The sequence below is a fragment of the Talpa occidentalis genome, unplaced genomic scaffold (genome assembly GCF_014898055.3).
Source record: "Talpa occidentalis isolate TD23 unplaced genomic scaffold, MPIMG_talOcc4v2.1 talOcc4.14, whole genome shotgun sequence".
NCBI lineage: Eukaryota > Metazoa > Chordata > Mammalia > Eulipotyphla > Talpidae > Talpa > Talpa occidentalis.
The window spans coordinates 38989397-39009718 of NW_023601433.1; the positions used below are offsets into that span (position 1 = coordinate 38989397).

The window sequence follows — 20322 nt, forward strand, 5'->3', positions numbered from 1 at the left end:
CTGGGCTCTCCGGCTTTCTCTTGTGGCCATTTCTTCTCCGCTTCTTTCGTGGTTCTGCTCTCTGCTGGCGTCCCTGTGACGCCGCCCTTATAAGCCTGGCTCAGCCCAGGTGAATCCCATCTACCTATGCCCACACCCTACTCCAGGTGCCCACCATCAAGCATGCATTCAGGACCACAAGGATCCATCATCTATCCTGACGGCGGGAGGGCAGAAAAGCCTGATACTTTTTACCTTACCCTACATGGTTTAACATGTATCTCTCTCCCCACTAAATCAGTATAGCTCCATGGGAGTTTCTGCATCTGGACTCTGATATGCTAGACACATATGGCTATTAATTACTTAAAATGTGGCCAGTGTGACTGAGGAATTGAATTTTAGGTTTAACTTAAAATTTAATTTTAATAACCACATGTGGGTGGAGACTATTATACAGAACAGTGCAACCCTGGATATTAGGGTTCCCAGGACTTGGTTCTTCCTTTTCTGACTACATTCTTACACACTCTTGGTAAATTATCCAGTTCCATTGCTTTCCACACCATCCATATGCCAATAACCCCAAATTATAGAAATGTATTGCTCCAACCAGATCCTACCTCTAAGCTCCAAAAGAGAATATATAATTGTCTATTTGACAGTTTCACCTATATGTCTGGTAGAAATGCCAAACTTAGTATGTTCAAAAATGAGCTCCTGTTATCCATCACCCAGACTGAGAACTTTGAGTCCTTTTCAATCTTTCCTATCTTAATAACTCTGAATTTTCAGCTGCTCACAAGTCAAATATTTTGGAGTTATCTTTAACTGTTCTCTTCTCAATGCCCCATCTCCCCATCCAGTCTATCAGAAAATCCCATTTACTGTACCTTCAAAAGATATCTGGATTTTAACTACTTCTCAGCAGTTTCACTGTCAACATTCTAATTGATACCACCATCACTTCTCACCCAGATTATTTATTTATTTATTTATTTTTTTTTTTGCTTTTTTTTTTTTATAGAGGCATGTTTTATTTATTTATTTGTTTGTTTGTTTGTTTCGTTTATACATGCACTGGGTACAGTCAGAAGCACAGGAGGGTGAGAGAATTCACTAGAGCCAGAGCGGGGAGCAGAGCAGGCAGAAGGACCGAAGTACACTGCTGAGGGGAGCAGCGGGCGGCAGGAGAGGTCTGCGCACCATGTGGGACCCTCCTCTGGTGGCCGGGGAGCAGCCGGGGATCGAACCGGCGCCGCAGAGGCTGCGGGCAGCTTCGCAACCCAGCACTCAACCGCTGCGCCACCGGGGAGGCCCTCTCACCCAGATTATTGCAAACGCATTATAACAATTCCACGTTTGCACTGAACCTTTGTTTAGTTTGTTCCTAGAAAGGTAGCTGTAAGGTAAGTGGAAATTGCCAGGATTTTCTGCCCTCCCACGATCGAGCATCTAAGATCCACGCCTGTGGGCTTACACACGTGCCTGATGGTGGACGCCTGAGTTTTGTGGGTATGTGTAAGTGGGTGAACCTGGGCTAAGAGGCTGAGCATATAAGGGTGGAGTCATGGGGACACCAGCAGTAGAAGAAGCAGAGACAGCAGGTAGCAGCTGCAGTGGTAGCAAAGAAACAGAGGCCACAAGAGAACAGAGAGAGCCCAGAAATAGTGAAGATTTGCCAGGGGGCCTGCCAGCCTCCTGGTTCCCTGGCCCCCCTGACTGCTGTGTACCTGGTTGCTGCACTACAAATGATATAGAAAGCTCAACAAAAGCCTGAAAAAGCCACCGAGAGCTCCAGAACTCTCCTTTTCCCTTCTGTCCAGATCATAGAGATCCTGGTCTGTGCCTTGCTGGCACTACAGTAACCAAAATGGATGTAGAAAAAAAACAAAAACAGGGCCTCCCTGGTGGTGCAAAGGGTTAAGCACAGCATTGTGAAACTATCCACAGTCTCTGCAGCACGAGTTCGATTCCCGGCTGGCCAGGGAGCTACCCACATGGAGCAGCAGACCTCTCCTGTCTCGCCCGCTGCTCCCCTCAGCAGTGTACTTCAATCTGCCTGTTCTGTTCCCTGCTCTGTCTCTGGTGAATCCTCTCACCCCCCACACCTCTGGCCTATACCCCTGTAGGGGTCAGGAATGGACCACTGTGCAGGTTTTCTGATCCCATGCAGACCGGGTAAAGGAGGAGTCAGAGTCCTCAGTGGCTTTTGCAGGTCTTTTATTGGGATTTACCCAGTACATGGCAGGCAAGGGTGCTGGGGGGCCGGGAGGCTGGCAGGCCTCCCAGCCCCCAGCAAGTCCTCACTCTATCTGGGCTCTCCGGTGATCTCTGCTTCTGCTTCCTTTCTTCTCTCTCGGCTTCTCTTTCGGCTTCTGCTGGCGTCCCCGTGATGCCGCCCATAAAAGCCCAGTCTCAACCCAGGTGAATCCCATCTACGTATGCCCACACCCTACTCCAGGTGCCCGCCATCAGGCATGCATTCAGGACCGCAAGGATTCCGTCATCTATCCTAATGGCGGGAGGGCAGAAAAGCCTGATACCTTTTACCTTACCCTACAACCCTAGTTCTTGTATGCATGAATAAATAAATCTTTAAAAAAAGAAAAAAACAAAAACAGCAGAGTGCCAGAGTGCTTCCTGTGACCTAAGAGCCCCTACGTGATGTGTCCTGTTATCTTCAAAACTCATATCTTCCTGTCCCGCTCATCAATGTGCTCAAACTATCCACTGTTTTGCATCTGCACCAGACCTGTTCCCACCTGTGTGGTAAGCAAAATGGCCAGGTGTTTACACTGCTGGCCTCTCTGGATATCACCTGAGGCACTGATTGTGCTAATACAGGAGGTGCTTGCGAGTGTGGGTGCGGGGCACGAGTGCCTGATGGTGGATGCCTGCAGCATGGTGTGGGTCTGCGTATGTGGGCACACCTGAGCCTGGAGGCTGAGGTTATTAGGGCGGTGTCACACAGAATGTCAGTGGCATAACAGCTAAGAGGACATGTGACTACAGACAGGCAGGACCACGTGATGACACCAGAGAAAGCCTAAAGAGTAAAGATCCTGGGCCTCCCCGGTGGCGCAGCAGGTTGAGCACAGCACTATGAAGCCGTCCGCTTCAGCCCCTGCAGAGCGGGTTCGATTCCTGGCCTGCCAGGGACAGTCCCACATGGTGCATGTAGGGTAAGGTAAAAAATCAGGCTTTTCTGCCCTCCCGCCATCTGGATAGATGAGGGAACCCTGTGATCCTGAATGCATGCCTGATGGCGGGCACCTGAAGTGGGTACACCTGTGCTAAGACTGTGCTCTTTAAGGGTGGTGTCACGGGGACACCAGTAGAAGCCAAGAAGCCAAGAAAGAAGTAGCAGAAGCTGAGAACGCCAGAGAGCCCAGATGGAGTGAAGACTTGCTGGGGGCTGGGAGGACTGCCAGCCTCCCGGCCCCCCAGCACCCCTGCCTGCTGTGTACCTGGTAATCCCAGTAAAAAAAGCCTGAAAAAACCCCTGAGGACTCTGACTCTTCCTTTACCCGGTCTGCATGGGATCCTAGAAAACCTGCATCGTGTCCATTCTTGCCCTTTACAGTGCGGCAGACCTCTCCTGTCGTGCCTGCTGCTCCCCCGCAGCAGTGCTTTCTGTCCGTCTGCCTGTTCTGTTCCCTGCTCTGTCTCTGGTGAATCCTCTCACCTCCCACCCTCTGGCCTGTACCCCAGCTCTTGTATAAATAAAAAATAAAATCTTAAAAAAAAAAAAAAAGAGTAAAGATCCTGCCAACCTCCTGGCCCCCGGCCTCCCTGTGCCTGGTTGCTGCACTGCACCACCTTAAGGTCCTTGTTGCATTCCTTTTCTGGAGTGCTCTCTGGGATATCTTATAGCAAGTTCCCTCTTCTCCTTCAGGCCTTCCCTGGCCATTCAGTCTTCCTAAATTTCACACACAATCCCACCCTGACTATCCAAATCTCCCTTCCCTGCTTACTTTTCTCCTTGGTATTTATCACCACCTATCTAACACGATTTCATTATCTGTTGCCTTCCTTACCAGAATGCGAGCTTCACAAGGGCAGAGAATTTCTTTTGTTGGGTCCCCCCCCACCACCACCACTGCTATAATTTAGTGTCTAGAGCAGTGTCTGGCACAGAGTAGGCTCCACATGACTAAGAATTGAAAAATATGGAAGCAGAAGGAAGGGACAAAGACAGGACATCTATAGTGGGGTGTAGGGTAAGTATCAGGCTTTTCTGCCCTCCTGCCATTAAGTTAACAATGCAGTCCTGAATGCATGCCTGATGGCGGGCACCTGAGTAGGGTGTGGGCATACGTAGGTGAGTACCCCTGGGCTGAGAGACGGAGCTTATAAGGGCGACAGCGCAGAGCAGAACCACCGAAAGGGAAGAAGCGAGAGAGCAGCACTGGCAGAGAAGCAGAGACCATGAGAACGCCAGAGAGCGTGTTACAGATTGGCCGAGGCCTGGGAGGCCAGCCTCCTGGCCTCCTGGCACCCCTGCCCTTGTGTGCCTGATGAAATCCCAATAAAACCTGAAAAAGCCATCGAGGGCTCCAGGACTCCTCCTTCACTCGTCTGCTCAGGCCATAGAGATCATGCCCTGTGGGCTTCCTGCCACTACATGGGGTCTCTAGCAGCAGGATGGCACAGGGAAGGACCTTTATGACCTGAGCAGACGGGGTGAAGGAGAAGAGTTCTAGAGTCCTCGGTGGCTTTTGCATGCTTTTATTGGGACTTACCAGGTACACAGCAGGCAGGGATGCTGGGGGCCTGGGAGGTTGGCAGGCAAGTCTTATCTCTCTGGGCTCTCCAACGTTCTCTTCCAGTCGTTTTCTCTTTTGCTCTGCTGGAAGCTTTGCTGGTATCCCCATGATGCCGCCCTTATAACCCCAGTCTCAGCCCAGGTGAATCCCATCTACCTATGCCCACACCCTACTCCAGGTGCCCGCCATCATGCATGCATTCAGGACCACAGGGATCCATCATCTATCCTGATGGTGAGAGGGCAGAAAAGCCTGACACTTTACTCTCCCTGCAGGATCACACAGGCAATGTTTGTGTCATCAGATTTGTTTTCTAGGTGCTGCATCAGTGACACTGCTCTCCAGAGCCATATTGGAGTGTGAGGCCAAAAGGAAAAGTTAGTAGAACTGGTCCTATCTTTAAATTTTCCATATTTTGTTCATTATGGGTATTTTTGCATTCATTTTTGTTTTTTAAACTATTATTTATCTTGATTGCTGAAGATTGTGGATAAGTCCTTAAATTTTGCACTTGAGGCCAAGTGACACACCCTAGTCCTGGCTCTGGCATTTTTTTAAAAAATATCTATTTTGGCTGCTTATTCAAATTTTTTTTTTTAATATTAAATTTTATTTTTATATTCCCCCATACAATTGCAAACGCCCCATTCTGACCCCAATCCTTCCCCTCCCGCCCCCCACCCCCCAAAAAGTGTCTCTGGTTCATAGTTTTTGTTGATTTTGATTTTCACTTTCTTATATTCATTTTCCTGGTCCCTTATTTAAGTTTTCTAGATTCCTGCTATGAGTGAGACCATCCGGTATTTTTCTTTTTCTTTTTGGCTTATTTCGCTGAGCATGATCCCTTCCAGCGCCATCCATGTTGCTGCAAATTGCATGTGTTTATCTTTTTTGAATGCTGAGTAATATTCCATGGTATATATGTACCACATCTTCTTGATCCAGTCATCTATTTTTGGGCATTTGGGTTGTTTCCAAAGCTTAGCTATTGTAAACAGTGCTGCTATAAACATAGGGGTGCAGGTGCTCTTTGGAATTGATGTTTCTGTGTCCTTTGGGTAAATACCTAGGAGTGGAATTGCTGGATCATATGGAAGCTCTATGTTTAGTAGGTCCAGAAATCTCCACACAGCTCTCCATAGTGGTTGGACCAGTTTGCACTCCCACCAACAGTGCAGAAGAGTTCCTTTTTCTCCACATCCTCGCCAACATTTGTTGTTGCTAGTTTTTTTAATATGTGCCATTCTCACTGGTGTGAGATGGTATCTCATGGTAGTTTTGATTTGCATTTCCCTGATTACAAGTGATGTTGAACATTTTTTCATATGTCTGTTGGCCATTTGCATTTCCTCGTCAGAGAAGTTTCTTTTTAGCTCTTCTGCCCATTTTTTGACTGGATTATTTTCTTTGTTGTTGCTGAGTCTCATCAGCTCTTTGCAGATTTTTGTGATCAGTCCTTTATCATTAGTGTTGGGTGCAAAAATGTTCTCCCAGTTGGTGGGGTTTCTCTTTGTTTTTGTTATTGTCTCTTTTGCTGTGCAGAAGTTCTTTAATTTGATGTAGTCCCAGCTGTTTATCTTTGTCTTCACTATCACTGCTTTGGGTGATGTGTCTGTAAAGATGTCTTTGATGTGCAAATCCCATAGTGTTTCGCCTATATTTCCTTCTATGTATTTTATGGTTTCAGGTCTTATGTCTAGTTCTTTAATCCATTTTGAGTTGATTTTTGTGTATGGTGTGAGGTAGTGGTCAAGCTTCATTCTTTTGCATGTAGCGACCCAGTTTTCCCAGCACCATTTATTGAACAAACTTTCTTTGCTCCAATCCATAGTCTTTGCTCCTTTGTCAAAGATTAGTTGACCATAAATCTGTGGGTTTATTTCTGGATTTTCTATTCGATTCCATTGGTCTGTATGTCTGTTCTTGTTCCAATACCATGCAGTTTTGATGATTATGGCTTTGTAGTATAGTTTGAAGTCTGGGAGTGTGATGCCTCCATTTCCTTCTTTTTTTTTCAGTAGAGCTTTGGCTATTTGGGGTTTTTTGTGATTCCATATGAATTTCATCAATAATTGTTCTATTTCTTTGAAGAATGCCATTGAGATTTTGATTGGAATAGCATTGAATCTGTATATTGCTTTTGGTAGGATGGCCATTTTAATAATGTTTATTCTTCCAATCCATGAGCAGGGGATGTCTTTCCATTTCTTTGTGTCTTCTTCTATTTCTTTTAACAGTGTTTTATAGTTTTCTTTGTATAGGTCCTTTACCTCTTTTGTTAGATTTATTCCCAAATATTTGATTTTTTTTGTTTCGATAATAAAAGGGGTGGTTTTTTTGATTTCTTCTTCTTCAGATTTATTGTTTGTGTATAGGAAGGCTACTGACTTTTGCGTGTTGATTTTGTATCCTGCCACTTTACTGAATTGATTGATGAGTTGCATTAGTTTTTCTGTGGAGATTTTGGGGTTCTCTATGTATATTATCATATCATCTGCAAATAGTGATAGTTTGACTTCTTCTTTTCCTATTTGGATTCCTTGGATGTCTTTCTCTTGTCTTATTGCTCTGGCTAGGACTTCCAGTATTATATTGAAAAGCAGTGGTGAGAGTGGACATCCTTGTCTTGTTCCAGATCTTAATGGAATTGCTTTCAGCTTTTCACCATTGAGAATGATACTGGCTGTTGGCTTGTCATAGATGGCCTTTATGATGTTGAGGTATGTTCCTTGTATCCCAAGAATTTCAAGGGCTTTTATCATGAATGGGTGTTGCACTTTGTCGAAAGCTTTCTCAGCATCTATTGATATTATCATATGGTTTTTATATTTCTTTTTGTTGATGTGTTGGATAACGTTGATTGATTTTCGGATGTTAAACCATCCTTGTGCCCCTGGAATGAATCCAACTTGGTCGTGGTGAATTATCTTATGGATACATTGTTGGATTCTGATAGCTAAAATTTTATTGAGGATTTTTGCATCAGTGTTCATTAGGGAGATTGGCCTATAGTTTTCCTTTTTGTGTTGTCCTTATTCGGTTTTGGTATTAGTGTAATATTGGCTTCATAGAACGTGTTTGGTATTGTCCCTTCCTTCTCAATTTTTTGGAAGAGTTTGTGAAGGATAGGCACTAATTCGTCTCTGAATGTTTGGTAGAATTCATTTGTAAATCCATCAGGTCCTGGGCTTTTGTTTTTGGGGAGGTTTTTGATTACCATTTCAATTTCACTGCTTGTAATTGGTCTGTTTAGGTGTTCTATTTCTTCTTTATCTAGCTTTGGGTGATTGTAGAGTTGTAGGAATTTGTCCATCTCCTCTAGATTGTTGAACTTGTTTCCATATAACTGTTCATAGTAGTTACTGATTATTCTTTTGATTTCTGCTGTGTCCGTTGTGATTTCTCCTCTTTCATTTATGATCCTGTTTATTTGTGCTTTCTCCCTTTTTTCCTTTGTGAGCCTGGCTAGGGGTTTGTCTATTTTATTGATTTTTTCAAAGAACCAGCTCTTGGTTTCATTGATCTTTTGGATTGTTTTTTTAGTTTCAATTTCATTTATTTCTGCTTTGGTTTTTATTATTTCTTTTCTTCTACTGGTTTTGGGTTTTTTTTGTTGTTCTTTGTCTAGATCTTTGAGCTTCGAGATTAGGTTGTTTCTTTGAGTTCTTTCTTGTTTTTTGATGTGAGCTTCTATTGCTATATATTTTCCTCTTATTACTGCTTTTGCTGCATCCCATACATTTAGAATATTGGTGTCCTCCTTGTCATTCAATTCAAAGAATTTTTTAATTTCTTCTTTGATCTCCTCGTTAGTCCAGTGGTCTTCCAGTAGTGTGGCTTTTAATCTCCATGAGGTAGGATAGTTCCTTGCCTTCTTTTTATGATTTATTTCTAGTTTGATGCCTTCGTGGTCAGAAAAGATGGTTGGTATGATTTCAATCTTGGTGTATCTGTTGATGTTTGTCTTGTGCCCCAGTATGTGATCGATCCTGGAGAATGATCCGTGTGCGCTTGAGAAAAATGTGTACTCCGTTTTTTTTGGGTTTAGTGTTCTATAGATGTGTGTTAAGCCCAAATGCTCTAGGTCCTTATTTAGAGCTTTAGTTTCTTTACTTATTTTTTGTCTTGTTGATCTATCCATTGTTGATAGTGGTGTGTTGAAGTCTCCCACTACGTATGTGTTTTCTCTGATGTCTGTTTTCAGAGAGGACAACAGTTGTCTGATATATTTTGGTGCTCTTTCGTTTGGTGAGTATATGTTAATGAGTGTTATTTCTTCTTGAAGTATTGTCCCCTTAATCATAATGTAGTGACCATTGGGGTCTCTTTTTATTTTTTTGAGTTTGAAGTCTGTTTTATCTGATATAAGTATAGCTGTTCCTGCTTTCTTTTTTGGCCCATTTGCTTGTAGGATTGTTTTCCATCCTTTGACTTTGAGCCTATTTTTATCTTTTGTAGCTAAATGTGTTTCCTGGAGACAGCAAAAGGTTGGGTTTTGTTTCTTAATCCAGGCTGCAACTCTGTGTCTTTTTATTGAAGAGTTTAGTTCATTTACATTTAGAGTTAATATTGATATGTTAGCATCTGTATTTGCCATTATGTTTGTCTTTCCTTTGATTTTATTTATTCTTTTAATAACTTTTTTTTTTTTTTTTGGTCTTCTTTCGTTGTTATTCGTCCCTCTGAGGTTCTGGCTTTAGGACTCCTTGTAGTATTTTTTGGAGTGGGGGTTTAGCCGTAATGAAATTCCGGAGTTTCTCTTTGTCTGGGAAGGTCCATATTCTTTCTTCATGGAGGAAAGAGAGCTTTGCGGGATAGAGTATTCTTGGTTGGCATCTGTTTTCTTGGAGTCTGTTGACTATGTCCCTCCACTCTCTCCTTGCCCGTAGTGTTTCTTCAGAGAAGTCTGATGTCAGACTGATTGGTTTTCCTTTGAATGTTATCTGTTTCTTCCCTCTTGTCAGCTTCATTATTTTTTCCTTGTCCTGGATTCTTGGGAGCTTTACTATTATGTGTCTTGCTGTGTTTTTCCTTTCGTCGTGGAAGTTTGGTGTTCTTCTTGCTTCTTGTATATCAATTTTCAGCTCCTTCTTCGCATTTGGGAAGTTCTCTTCAATTATCTCCTGAATATTTTCTCTGTTCCTACATCTCTCTCCTCTCCTTCTGGAATTCCTATAACTCTTATATTTCCTTTCCTCATGGAGTCAGATAGTTCCCGAAGTCTTTCTTCATTCTTTTTCCTTCGTACTTCTCTTTCCTTTTCTGTTTTGGTTCTTTTTATTTCTGTGTCTTCAAGAGTACTTATTCGTTCTTCCATTTCATCTATTCTGCTTTCCTTGCTTTTCCCAGAGTTCTTTAGTTCCTCCATTAATTCTTTGATCTCCTGCATTTCTTTTACTTCCCTCTTTAGGGACTCAATTTCATTTTTCTGACCATTGTTTCCCTCTTTAGGGACTCAATTTCCTTCTTCTGATCTATCACTTTTTTAATCATGGCAATTTTAAATTCTCTTTCTGGAAGGCTCAGAAGTTCTTCCAAGTTGCTGTCGTTGCATTCTGGGGAGTGGTTTTCTTTTTGTGGTGTGCTTCTTTCCTGAGGAGTTGTTAGGTTGCGTGTGGTTCTTCTACTCCCTACTGTCTGTTTTCTAATTTGTCGTATGCGTTGGGACACTGTGTTGCTCGGACTGACTGACATCTTGGGTGAACTTCTCCGCTCCCCTCTGGCTCTTCCAGGAGCCATCTCTGTCTTCTGGGGGAGCTTTCTGCTGGTTTTAGGCAGTTTTTACTGAAGAAATGTCCCTGTTCTCAAATAGCAAAGCGGGATGCAGTCCCTGCGCCTCCGGTTTCAGGCACACTCTTCTGCGCACCCGGTCTGCCCCGGACGTGGGTGCCTGCTCCCTCTGTGGGCTCAGACTGCTGGTCGGAAGGGGCCTGGCGTGGAATAACTTCCCGGCTGGCCACTGGGTCCTCCAGAAGCCTTCTGCCCTTTTCAAGCAGTCTTAAGAAATTTCCTGTTTTATGGGGTGTTAGTGACTTTTTTTTCCTGGTCGCTAGGTGGCGCCAGAGATCTCTCCTATTGTCCTTGGGGGGCTGTTTTTCGCCTCCCCCCACCCCGTGGGACAGGGAACAGAGCGGGAATGGTAGGGTACACCTCAACAGCTTTGGGGTGCTGTGTCTGCCTTGTGCCCCACCGTCGTGGAGAACCCACGCCCCGAATTTTTGTGCCCCGGGTCTCAGTTCAAAGCCCTCAGTTCCAGGACGCGGGCTGTAGCCCAGTTCAGTGGCGCGGGAATGGCGCCTTTTTCACTGCTCCCGTGCCTGGGCGCCTGGTTCCTGCTTACTCAGGGGGGGACCTTCACCTCAGTGAGGACCTCCGCGCGTCTCCCCGCAAGCCTAGGTCGTCTCCCCGCAAGCCTAGGTCGCAGGTGCGGGGACCTGGGCAGCTGCGATCCCGGTCTGCACTTGCTTTTCAAGCGCGCCGAGCGCGCCGCTTTCTGCGCAAGCTTACCGGCAGCCCGGGCTGTGTGCGCGTCTCCCGGGGTCTTTGTTCTTCTCTAATGGCGCCCGGAGCCGTTCGCTCACCGCCACGGCGAATCCTGCAGGGTTCGCCTCAGCTCCCGTTCACGGGGTGTGGTGGCTGCAATAGTTCCTTTCCACTCCCAGTCCCGCTTGCTGCCTCGTTTGTTCTTGTTGGCCGTTTTGGTTTGTTGTTTTCCTCCTCTCTGCCGGTCGGAGAGTCAAAATTTTTTTTTTTTTGAGATTTATTTATACAAGAACTGGGGTACAGGCCAGATGTGCAGGAGGGTGAGAGGATTCACCAGAGACTGAGTGGGGAACAGAACAGGCAGACTAACTGAAATACACTGCTGAGGGGAGCAGTGGGTGAGATAGGCGAGATCAACTGCGCCATGTGGGTCAGCTTCCTGGTCTGGGATCAAACTCATGCCACAGTGGCTAGCAATATTGTAGAGTAAGGAAAAATATCAGGCTTTTCTGCCCTCCCGCCATCAGGATAGATGAGGGAACCCTGTGATCCTGAATGCATGCCTGATGGTGGGCACCTGAAGTGGGTACACCTGGGCTAAGACTGGGCTTTTAACGGCGGCATCACAGGTACGCCAGCAGCAGCAGCTGAAAGAGAAGCCGAAGAGAAGCCGAGAGAAGGCCGGAGAGCCCAGATAGAATGAAGACTTGCTGGGGGCTGGGAGGACTGCCAGCCTCCCGGCCCCCCAGCACCCCTGCCTGCCATATGCCTGGTGAACCCCAATAAAAAACCGGCAAAGCCACTAAGGACTCTGACTCCTCCTTTACCTGGTCTGCTGGATCTGAAAAACCTGCTCAGTGGCCATTCCTCCCTCTACAAATACTGTGATAGCTCTGAGACTTTAACCCCTGTGCCACCAGGGAGGCCCTAAAAATACATAACATATATATATATTTTTAAATAATACCAATGTTTTCTTTTTTTTTTTAATTTATTCATGCATGCAAGAACTGGAGTACAGCACAGATGTGCGGGAGGGTGAGAGGATTCACTAGAGACAGAGTGGGGAACAGAATAGGTAGTCTGACTGAAATACACTGCTGAGCAGCAGTAGCGACAGGAGAGGTCTGCCGCGCCATGTGGGTTGCTCCGTGGCTTGTAGGGATTGAACCCGCACTGCAGAGGCTGCGGACAGCTTCACAGCACTGTGCTCAACTGCCTGCACCACCAGGGAAGTCCCGCATTTTAAAAGGTGCATGAGACATGCAATCTTCTGATAGAATAAGTTATCATACAGGGCCTCCCTGGGAGGCACAAGGAGCTGTTCGCAGCCTCTGTAGCACGGATTTGATCCCAGCCAGCCAGCGAGAATCCCACATGGCAGACCTCTCCTGTCTCACACGCTGCTCCCCTCAGCAGTGTGTTTTGTCAGTCTGCCTGTTCTGTTCCCCGCTCTGTCTCTGGTGAATCCTCTCACCCTCCCACGCATCTGGCCTGTATTCCAGCACTTGTATAAAAATAAAATAAATCTTAAAAAAAAAAACCCAAAAAACAAAAAACAAAAACCTAAAAAAGAAATTGTTATACATAGTCTTTGTCACAGAGCACCTAAAACCCTTAATTTCCTGAGTGATAGGGCTGAAAGGAGTGTCTTTTGCTACTCAATAAGCTGCTTTTAAACATAGCTGAGTTTACAGTGATGAGGTGATTCTTGGTGGGCCCCAAGAGGGCTTAAGGATGCGGCTTGGTTACCAGAGGAGCCAGCCATGTGATTATAGAGTTGGGAATTTTCAGTCCCACCACTAATGACTAATGACATCACCACTGGTGCTTCCAGGTTGCTGAGGGCATCCACATGCCACAAGAGAGAGCATGCCGACTTCAGGGGGATGGAAGCTTCCGCGCAGAACCCTTCCTGACTTCATTCCACATACCGCTTCATCTGCCTGTTCATTTGGCTCCATAATAAATTGGTAGTATTAAGTGTTTTCATGATTTCTATGAGTTACTATAGAAAATTATTAAATCTAAGAAGAATGTGTCAGAAGTGTTGAAGGTCCAGGACTTCCAACTGGTATCTGAAGTGGGTTCACTTAGTGTCAAAACTTATTGGCAGTGTAGGATATACTCAGTAAGTCTGAAGAGTTGGAGAACAGATTGGGATGAAAAACACACATATATTTGAAGTTGGAAGTGTTGAGAGTAAAAATAAATGAGACACTGTAGCAATGTTAGCTGTTTTCTATGTCTTAATCTCATTCCATAAAATAAATTTTTGCTAATGATTTCATAACTTTGCCTGACACACATATAGTGTGAAAATGTCTGTTTTCTGGAAACAACTACAGGCAAAAAAGGGGGAAATTCCTCTAGAAAAGAGTGATTGTGCCATAGTGAAAAGAACTAAGCAGAGAAACTGAGTTCAAATCTTCACTGTCAATTATGCCTTTATGCTCGGGGGAGTTAAGGCCTTTCGCCTTCATTTCTAATGTAAGAGTTAAACCTCTAACTTGCAGAGTTGTAAATATTTGTAACATGTCATATAGCTGGTGCATAGTAAGTAGCTATTTTTTTTTACTGTGAGTCTATTGGAAAAGCAGAATAAATATTGTAGTCACTGCTTGTCCTCTCCGGAAACTAGAAGTGTGGTATGGTTTAGAGTTTCCTAATAGTCCAGCATTTCAAAATTTGGCTCAAAGGTTAATTGAGTTTGTTTTCACAACACTCTAATAAAATTGAAGCACTGCCTTTTGTCAGAAATAGCAGAGTCTCAAATGGACTTGCGTGTTTCCTAATACATAATCAGCACTCAGTTTCACACAAGGTTAATTTGGGGAGCTATTTTTGGAAAGTATCATACTCATTAAAAATTAGACAGTAGTACAAAAATATCAATACAGTATCCATTAAAGATGGTGTGCTGGTCTCCCAGGGGCCTTAGCAGGAAAGTCACATTGTTGAAAATGAAAAGAGTCTGTGAGACATTTTTGCTAATAGTGATCACTCTGAACTCTCACTAGATGGACAAAAACTGCAATCTGGTAATACTGATTGTTGAAAAAGATGTGAAGCAGTGGAGAATTATTATATATATATATATTTAACCTTAAATAGAAAAATATTAAATATTGAACCCTAGTTAAGGATCTGCTGGAGAGCTTAAGGGTAAAGTGCACACATGTCTACAACTTTTTTTCTTCTAGCTTATCATCAACAATTACTAAAAATTTTAATAGCCCAAATAGTCCTTTTCCATTAGTTTTTTTCCCACCACCTTCCCTTTGGTCCCCTTAGCCCTTTCTCTCCCCGTCTCACTTAAACTCAAAATCTCAGTTCAGTTATCGATGTCAGAGAAATTATTTTACATTAGCAGTTTTCTACCTTGTTTCCTTATATTATTGATGTATGTGAAATTGTCAGTTTGTGTCTTTCTGACTTCACTTTGCAGGGAATTCTCATATCTTGCTGAGAGTGTAAATTAGTACATTTGCTATAGAGAGAAATTTGGTAACACCTCAAATGTATACTGCAGGGGTAACAATTTTCATTCCCATATACATACTAAGATATATTCTTTCACATATGCTCAAGGAGACATATACAAGAATTGTATTATAGCATTTCTTGCATTGTACAAAAATACTGCAGCATTGCCTGCATTACACTTTCCTTTATATACACATACCACATATTTTTTGTTCTGAACTATTTCAGAATAAGCTGAAGATATCATGACCAAATAAGAAATTTGCAGTATTAACAATTATAAAAATAAGTCAAAATACACTATAAAGTTTAAACATTTGTATGTAAATAACAGAAAAGTAGGAAGGGGAATGATAAACACCAGATTTAGCTAAGTGCCACCTTGGAGATAGGGAAGGAAATATTATTTGTGGATGAGTGCTCAGAAGCCTTACCAACTACACTGATTTTCTTAAGTTATGTGTTGTGTACATATTATTAAACTTACCTTTTTGTATGACTAATATATTGTATAATATTAAAAAGCACCCATCTTAGTGAGAGTTTAAAAATATCAGGAGTGGATGTTCAATCTTACAAGTGTCTTTGTAAAATGCCATTTTACTTCAGAATCTGAGCATGGTTTCTGGTACATTTGACACACCCAATAAATGTTTATTAGATGAGTAAATAAATACTGTTCCTCTGTTAATCCTCCTATATCTAAGCCCTTTGACTTAAGTCAAGAAAAGTTCCCTTCGAAGTCTCCTTCTTCAGTGAACTGTACACACTGCCATAGTGTTTGGTATCACCATGAAGATGAAACCTAGGACTATTCTCTTCCTCTGTTTCAAAGATTCTCTTTATTTTCCGCATGTACTACAATTAGACTATTTATGTCCCGACAAGGAACTCATTTTATTCCCAGGATCTATTTCAGGAGCTGGTACATAGTAAGCTCTCTGGAAAAGCTTGCTGACTGACATTGAATGAGATGCCATTTACATATGTCTGATACAAATGAAAACAAACGGATTTTGAAAAGACTTTATTTTAGAATAGTTTTAGATTTACAGAAAAGTTGAAAAGATATTACCTTTCAGCAGTTTAACCTATTGTTAACATCTCACACTACTTTGGTACATTTGGCCCACAATAAAGAAACCAATATTGGTACATCATTATTTACAGAACTCCACACTTTATTTGGATTTCACTAGTTTTTCTCTGACATCCTTTTTCTCTTCCAGAATACTGATAGAGAGCAAACCTAGAGGAATCTGGTTGACCTGGTTGGTGAATCTACATCTGTACACTTAAGAATTCAGGACATGACCCAAAAACAGACACATGGGGAGAAACAGTAGAACAGGATTTATTTACATAGCAGGGAGTGGAAAAAAGAGGAGGGAGGGAGAGAGAGAGAATATGCATTTACAGGCTGACATGTGACTATATCTGTCCTACCCCAGATAGTATCTGCTGATGGGAGACTAATGTCCAAACTGAAGTCAAGTGTGGCAAGCTGGCAGCTTCTCCATAGACACTGTTCCTTACCAGTGGTTTAACTGCTAAAGTCAGCCCAAATGCCAGAAGCCTAGTAGCTTAATTGCCAAAAAAAAATTAATGGTTTAAATACCAAACCCCCAGCAGTTTTTAACTGTGAAAAGCCCCAGCTGCCTTTCAATTGCCCCAAACCCCAGCTCAGCCCTATTTCCCATCAGCCCCTGTTCAGGGGTGGAGTCTGGAAAGCTCCACTTTCTACCATTAATTTGACAGAAAGTTCTACCTTCTACTATGGAGTTGGCTATGAGTGCCACCCACTGGCTGGGAGGTTGCTCTTCATTGTTTCTCTTACACTTAGTCATGCCATTTCTCTAGTGTGTGACAGTTTTGCAGTTGCTCCTTGTTTTAAATGACATTGTCAATTTTGAGGAGTACTGGTCAGGTATTGTGCAGAATATTCACCAGGGTACAAGTGAGTTTTGGGTTTTGGGGAGGAAGACCATCTTTCTTATCATATCTCAAGGATAGTGTTATCAATGTGATTTATCATCGATGTTAACTTTGCTCATTTGATGATGTAGAGTTTACCAGGTTTCTTCACTGTTATGCTCCTCCCCAGGAGGTAGTAAGTATACAAATTATTATTATTCCTCTGTACTGGGCAATTTGTCTTTTCACTGCCATTTATTTATATTAAATGGTTTTTGAATACATGAATAACACGGCTCCAGAAACTTGAATTTTGTATTTTGAGGATTTCCTGAATCCCTGTTCACTTTCTCTCAAAGCTTAAATGGCAGCATAGCTCTGGGAGTTATTTGCCCACAAAGCCTGAACATTAACATGTCAATGATCATGGGGTAAGAAGAGGAAGTGACAGGCACCAAGGTGGTGGAGTGAGGGGCTTGTAGCAGAGGGTGCCGCACAAGTGGATGCTGGGGAGAGCTGAGGTGATCCCTGAAAACCCCCAGAACCCATGTACATTCTCCACCCCCAACCAGCTTTGAGATAGGAAGGTTCTCTGCACACAGCAGGACAGGACTCAAGGACAAAAATTTTGCAAGAACTATGCTGTTCCCATGGGCTGGTAAACAAGAGGATAAACCTGGTAATTCTAGGCTGAGACACCTGCTTCTATAAATTTCCTGGGCCCGCTGGTTTTCTTACTATTTTTCCCCAGCTTGGGCAACCCTGAACTATCTATTTACAGCTGATCAAATTGACTGTTAAGGAAAAAGTCATATACTTTGAGACCAGATTAGCTCAAACCCAAGCTGCTCACAGGCAGCCTCCACCATACCTTCACCTTGAAGATGGAAATGAGCACTGCACAACCACAGAGCTACATCTGACTGGTGCCCACAATCAACAACAATAAATGGATTTTAGTTAAGTCCACTCTCCTTCCTTTCTCAGCCTATAAATTTAATCCCTTTGTTCTCAAACCCCAGTCCTTCCCTAGGTCCAGACCCTCAAAGGGTGTCTCTCATGTAGAGAGGTCTCCCCAGGGCTCTTTTGGCTTGCTCTTTGCTAATCTGTATGAGCAGACTCCAGACTGCCCTCCCTGGTGTCTATGGAGTCCTCTTTTCAATCTTCTTTTTCTTTTCTTACTCTTTCAGTCTTCACCGGAGGCTCTTAAGATTCCTACTTTGATAAACTCATGCCATTCGCAGGAACGTGGATGGAGCTGGAAGGAATTATGCTCAGTGAAATAAACCAGAAGGAAAAAGAAAAATATTGGATGGTTTCACTTATAACAGGATTACAGGGGAACCAAATAAGACATCAATGTAAAAAAAAAATACTAACAGTACAAAACACAACAAAGCAAAAACAGACAATTGTAAATCAGAGACACCCTGCAGGGGAGGAGGAGGGAGAGGGATTAGAGGGAGGGAGGGAGGAGCACAGGGGACTGTGGTGATGGTGCACGGGTGCCTTGGGGAAGGAAATTCAATGGGGACTCAATCTGAGGGGGTGGAGGGTAGCAAATATTGTCTAAAAAACATTTAAAAATGATAAATGCTAAAAATTTAAAAATTAAAAAAATCAATAAAAAATAAATTTTAAAAAAAGGTTCCTATTTTGGATGCAAAGTGGGGCCCCTCAGTCCGTCCCTCTGATTCCCAAGGGGTGGCGCAGGGGAAAGTGGCTGGGTGGCCCCCGGCTTATCCGCCAGAGATGTTACAGGGTGCATTCGACTGCGAGCCCCGGGTCCTCCCCCTTGTCCAGCAGCTTCACAGACATCCCTTGGCCAATACACCTGGAAGACACAAATACACAAAAAAAGTTCTTGGCGTGGGCACTACCGTCCAGTCACCAGGTTTTGGCGAATTCCTTGCGCAACCCCCTGGAATAACAGGAGGAGCTAGTGGCAGCCGCCTCCAGCCTCCCGAGGGCGCGGAGATGTGATCCCTCGGGCGGTCAGCGCCGCGCGGGACAAACGATGGGCCGCAGGACGGGCCGCCCGCAGCTCCTGCCAGCCCCGGAAGCGGCTCCGCAGCCGGAGCCCAGGCCGCGCGCAGTCCGGCCGCCGAAGCCTCCCGGGGCCGAGGCGGCGGGGCGCGCGGCGTGGGCCTGGGCGTGGGCGTGGGCGGGGCCCTTGCGCGGGGCCGCGCGCGGGTGTCGGGAGCGCGGCGCGCCAGTGGCGGCGACGTCGGCGGCCCTGACGGAGGCGGTTGCTGCGCCCGGTGCTGGGGTCGCTGCCTGAGGCGCAGGCGCCGTGAACTCAGCCCTCCCCGGTGCTCCGCTCGCAGCGGGCTAGTCATGGCGACCGACAAGAGGCCGTTCCACCTGGTGGTGTTTGGCGCCTCGGGCTTCACCGGCCAGTTCGTGACGGAGGAGGTGGCCCGGGAGCAGGTGGACCCGGGGCGGAGCGCCCACCTGCCCTGGGCCGTGGCGGGCCGCAGCCGGGAGAAGCTGCAGCGAGTGCTGGATAGGGCTGCCTTGAAGCTGGGTAAAGGGGGCGGGTGGCGCGGTCCCCGGGGCCCCCTCCGCGGGGCTGACGGCTTCGAGTCGCGCGCGAGGAGCGTTTCCCCTCCAGGGGTGCTCCCCTAGGTGTCCCCAAGTCCCCAAGCCCGCCTCCCCTAGGAGGAGGAGAGCGACGCTTCCAAGGGTGGTGTGATGGCATTGTTTCTCCAACTAAATTAAGAGATGATATTTTAAAAATTTGAGTATCTCCTCCAGTTTGGCAGTCCCGCAGGCGAGAGTCCAGAACTTGAGTTTTTCATTGCTCCCTCCTAGACTAGAGCAAGGGTCCTTGGTATGATTGGAGATTTCTTGAAATTTGGGCGTATGAAAAAAGTAGAGCATTGGCTTGAGATTGTTTGCACGCTTTGTTTGCCTTGTGTTTTCAAGGTGGGAGAGAAAGCTTGAGAGGTTTACTGGTAAAGTCTTTGTGGTTTTTGTTTTGGGCTTCTGAGAATCCTGCAGTCTTTTTTTTTTAAGAGAGAAAAATTTACTTCTGAATGCCAAACTAAACCTTGCCAAATAGAACTACTCACTGACCCTCATGTGTGTCCCATATTTTTTGTATTGATACTTCTGGATCTGTGTTCTTCTGCTCCAAGAATTCTGAAATGACCTTTCACCCCTATCGCAATGTCAAGTGTTAACTATCCTTCAAAGTCTGGATCAAAGTCTATCCTTACGAATATTTACCCATATCCCAACCACTCCCTCTTCATCTATAAATTACTTCTCCCTCTTTGATATTTCCTCAAAGCACCAAGCTTCTGGAATTTAGTTTGTATTATCTGTCTGAGTCTCTCTAATTCATTCTCTCCTTTTTTTTTTTTAAATAATAAATTTTATTTTTATATTCACCATACAATTGCAACCCCCCCATTCTGACCCCAATCCTTCCCCTCCCGCCCCTCACCCCCAAAAAAGTGTCTCTGGTTCATAGTTTTTTGTTGATTTTGATTTTCGCTTTCTTATAGTTATTCATTTTTCTGGTCCCTTATTTAAGTTTTCTAGATTCCTGCTATGAGTGAGACCATCCGGTATTTTTCTTTTTCTTTTTGGCTTATTTCACTGAGCATGATCCCTTCCAGCGCCATCCATGTTGCTGCAAATTGCATGTGTTTATCCTTTTTGAATGCTGAGTAATATTCCATGG

The 20322-nt window shown here is 44.4% G+C and overlaps 1 protein-coding gene across 1 annotated transcript in view; it reads left to right on the plus strand.

The window, feature by feature from the left end:
* Positions 1–18874: 18874 nt before the first annotated feature.
* SCCPDH (saccharopine dehydrogenase (putative)) overlaps positions 18875–20322 on the plus strand; it is a 44805-nt gene continuing 43357 nt past the window's right edge. The window contains exon 1 of the mRNA XM_037510326.2: positions 18875–19158. Coding sequence (XP_037366223.1) covers positions 18969–19158 — 190 coding nt within the window. The 5' untranslated portion in view covers positions 18875–18968. The remainder of the gene's footprint in view (positions 19159–20322) is intronic.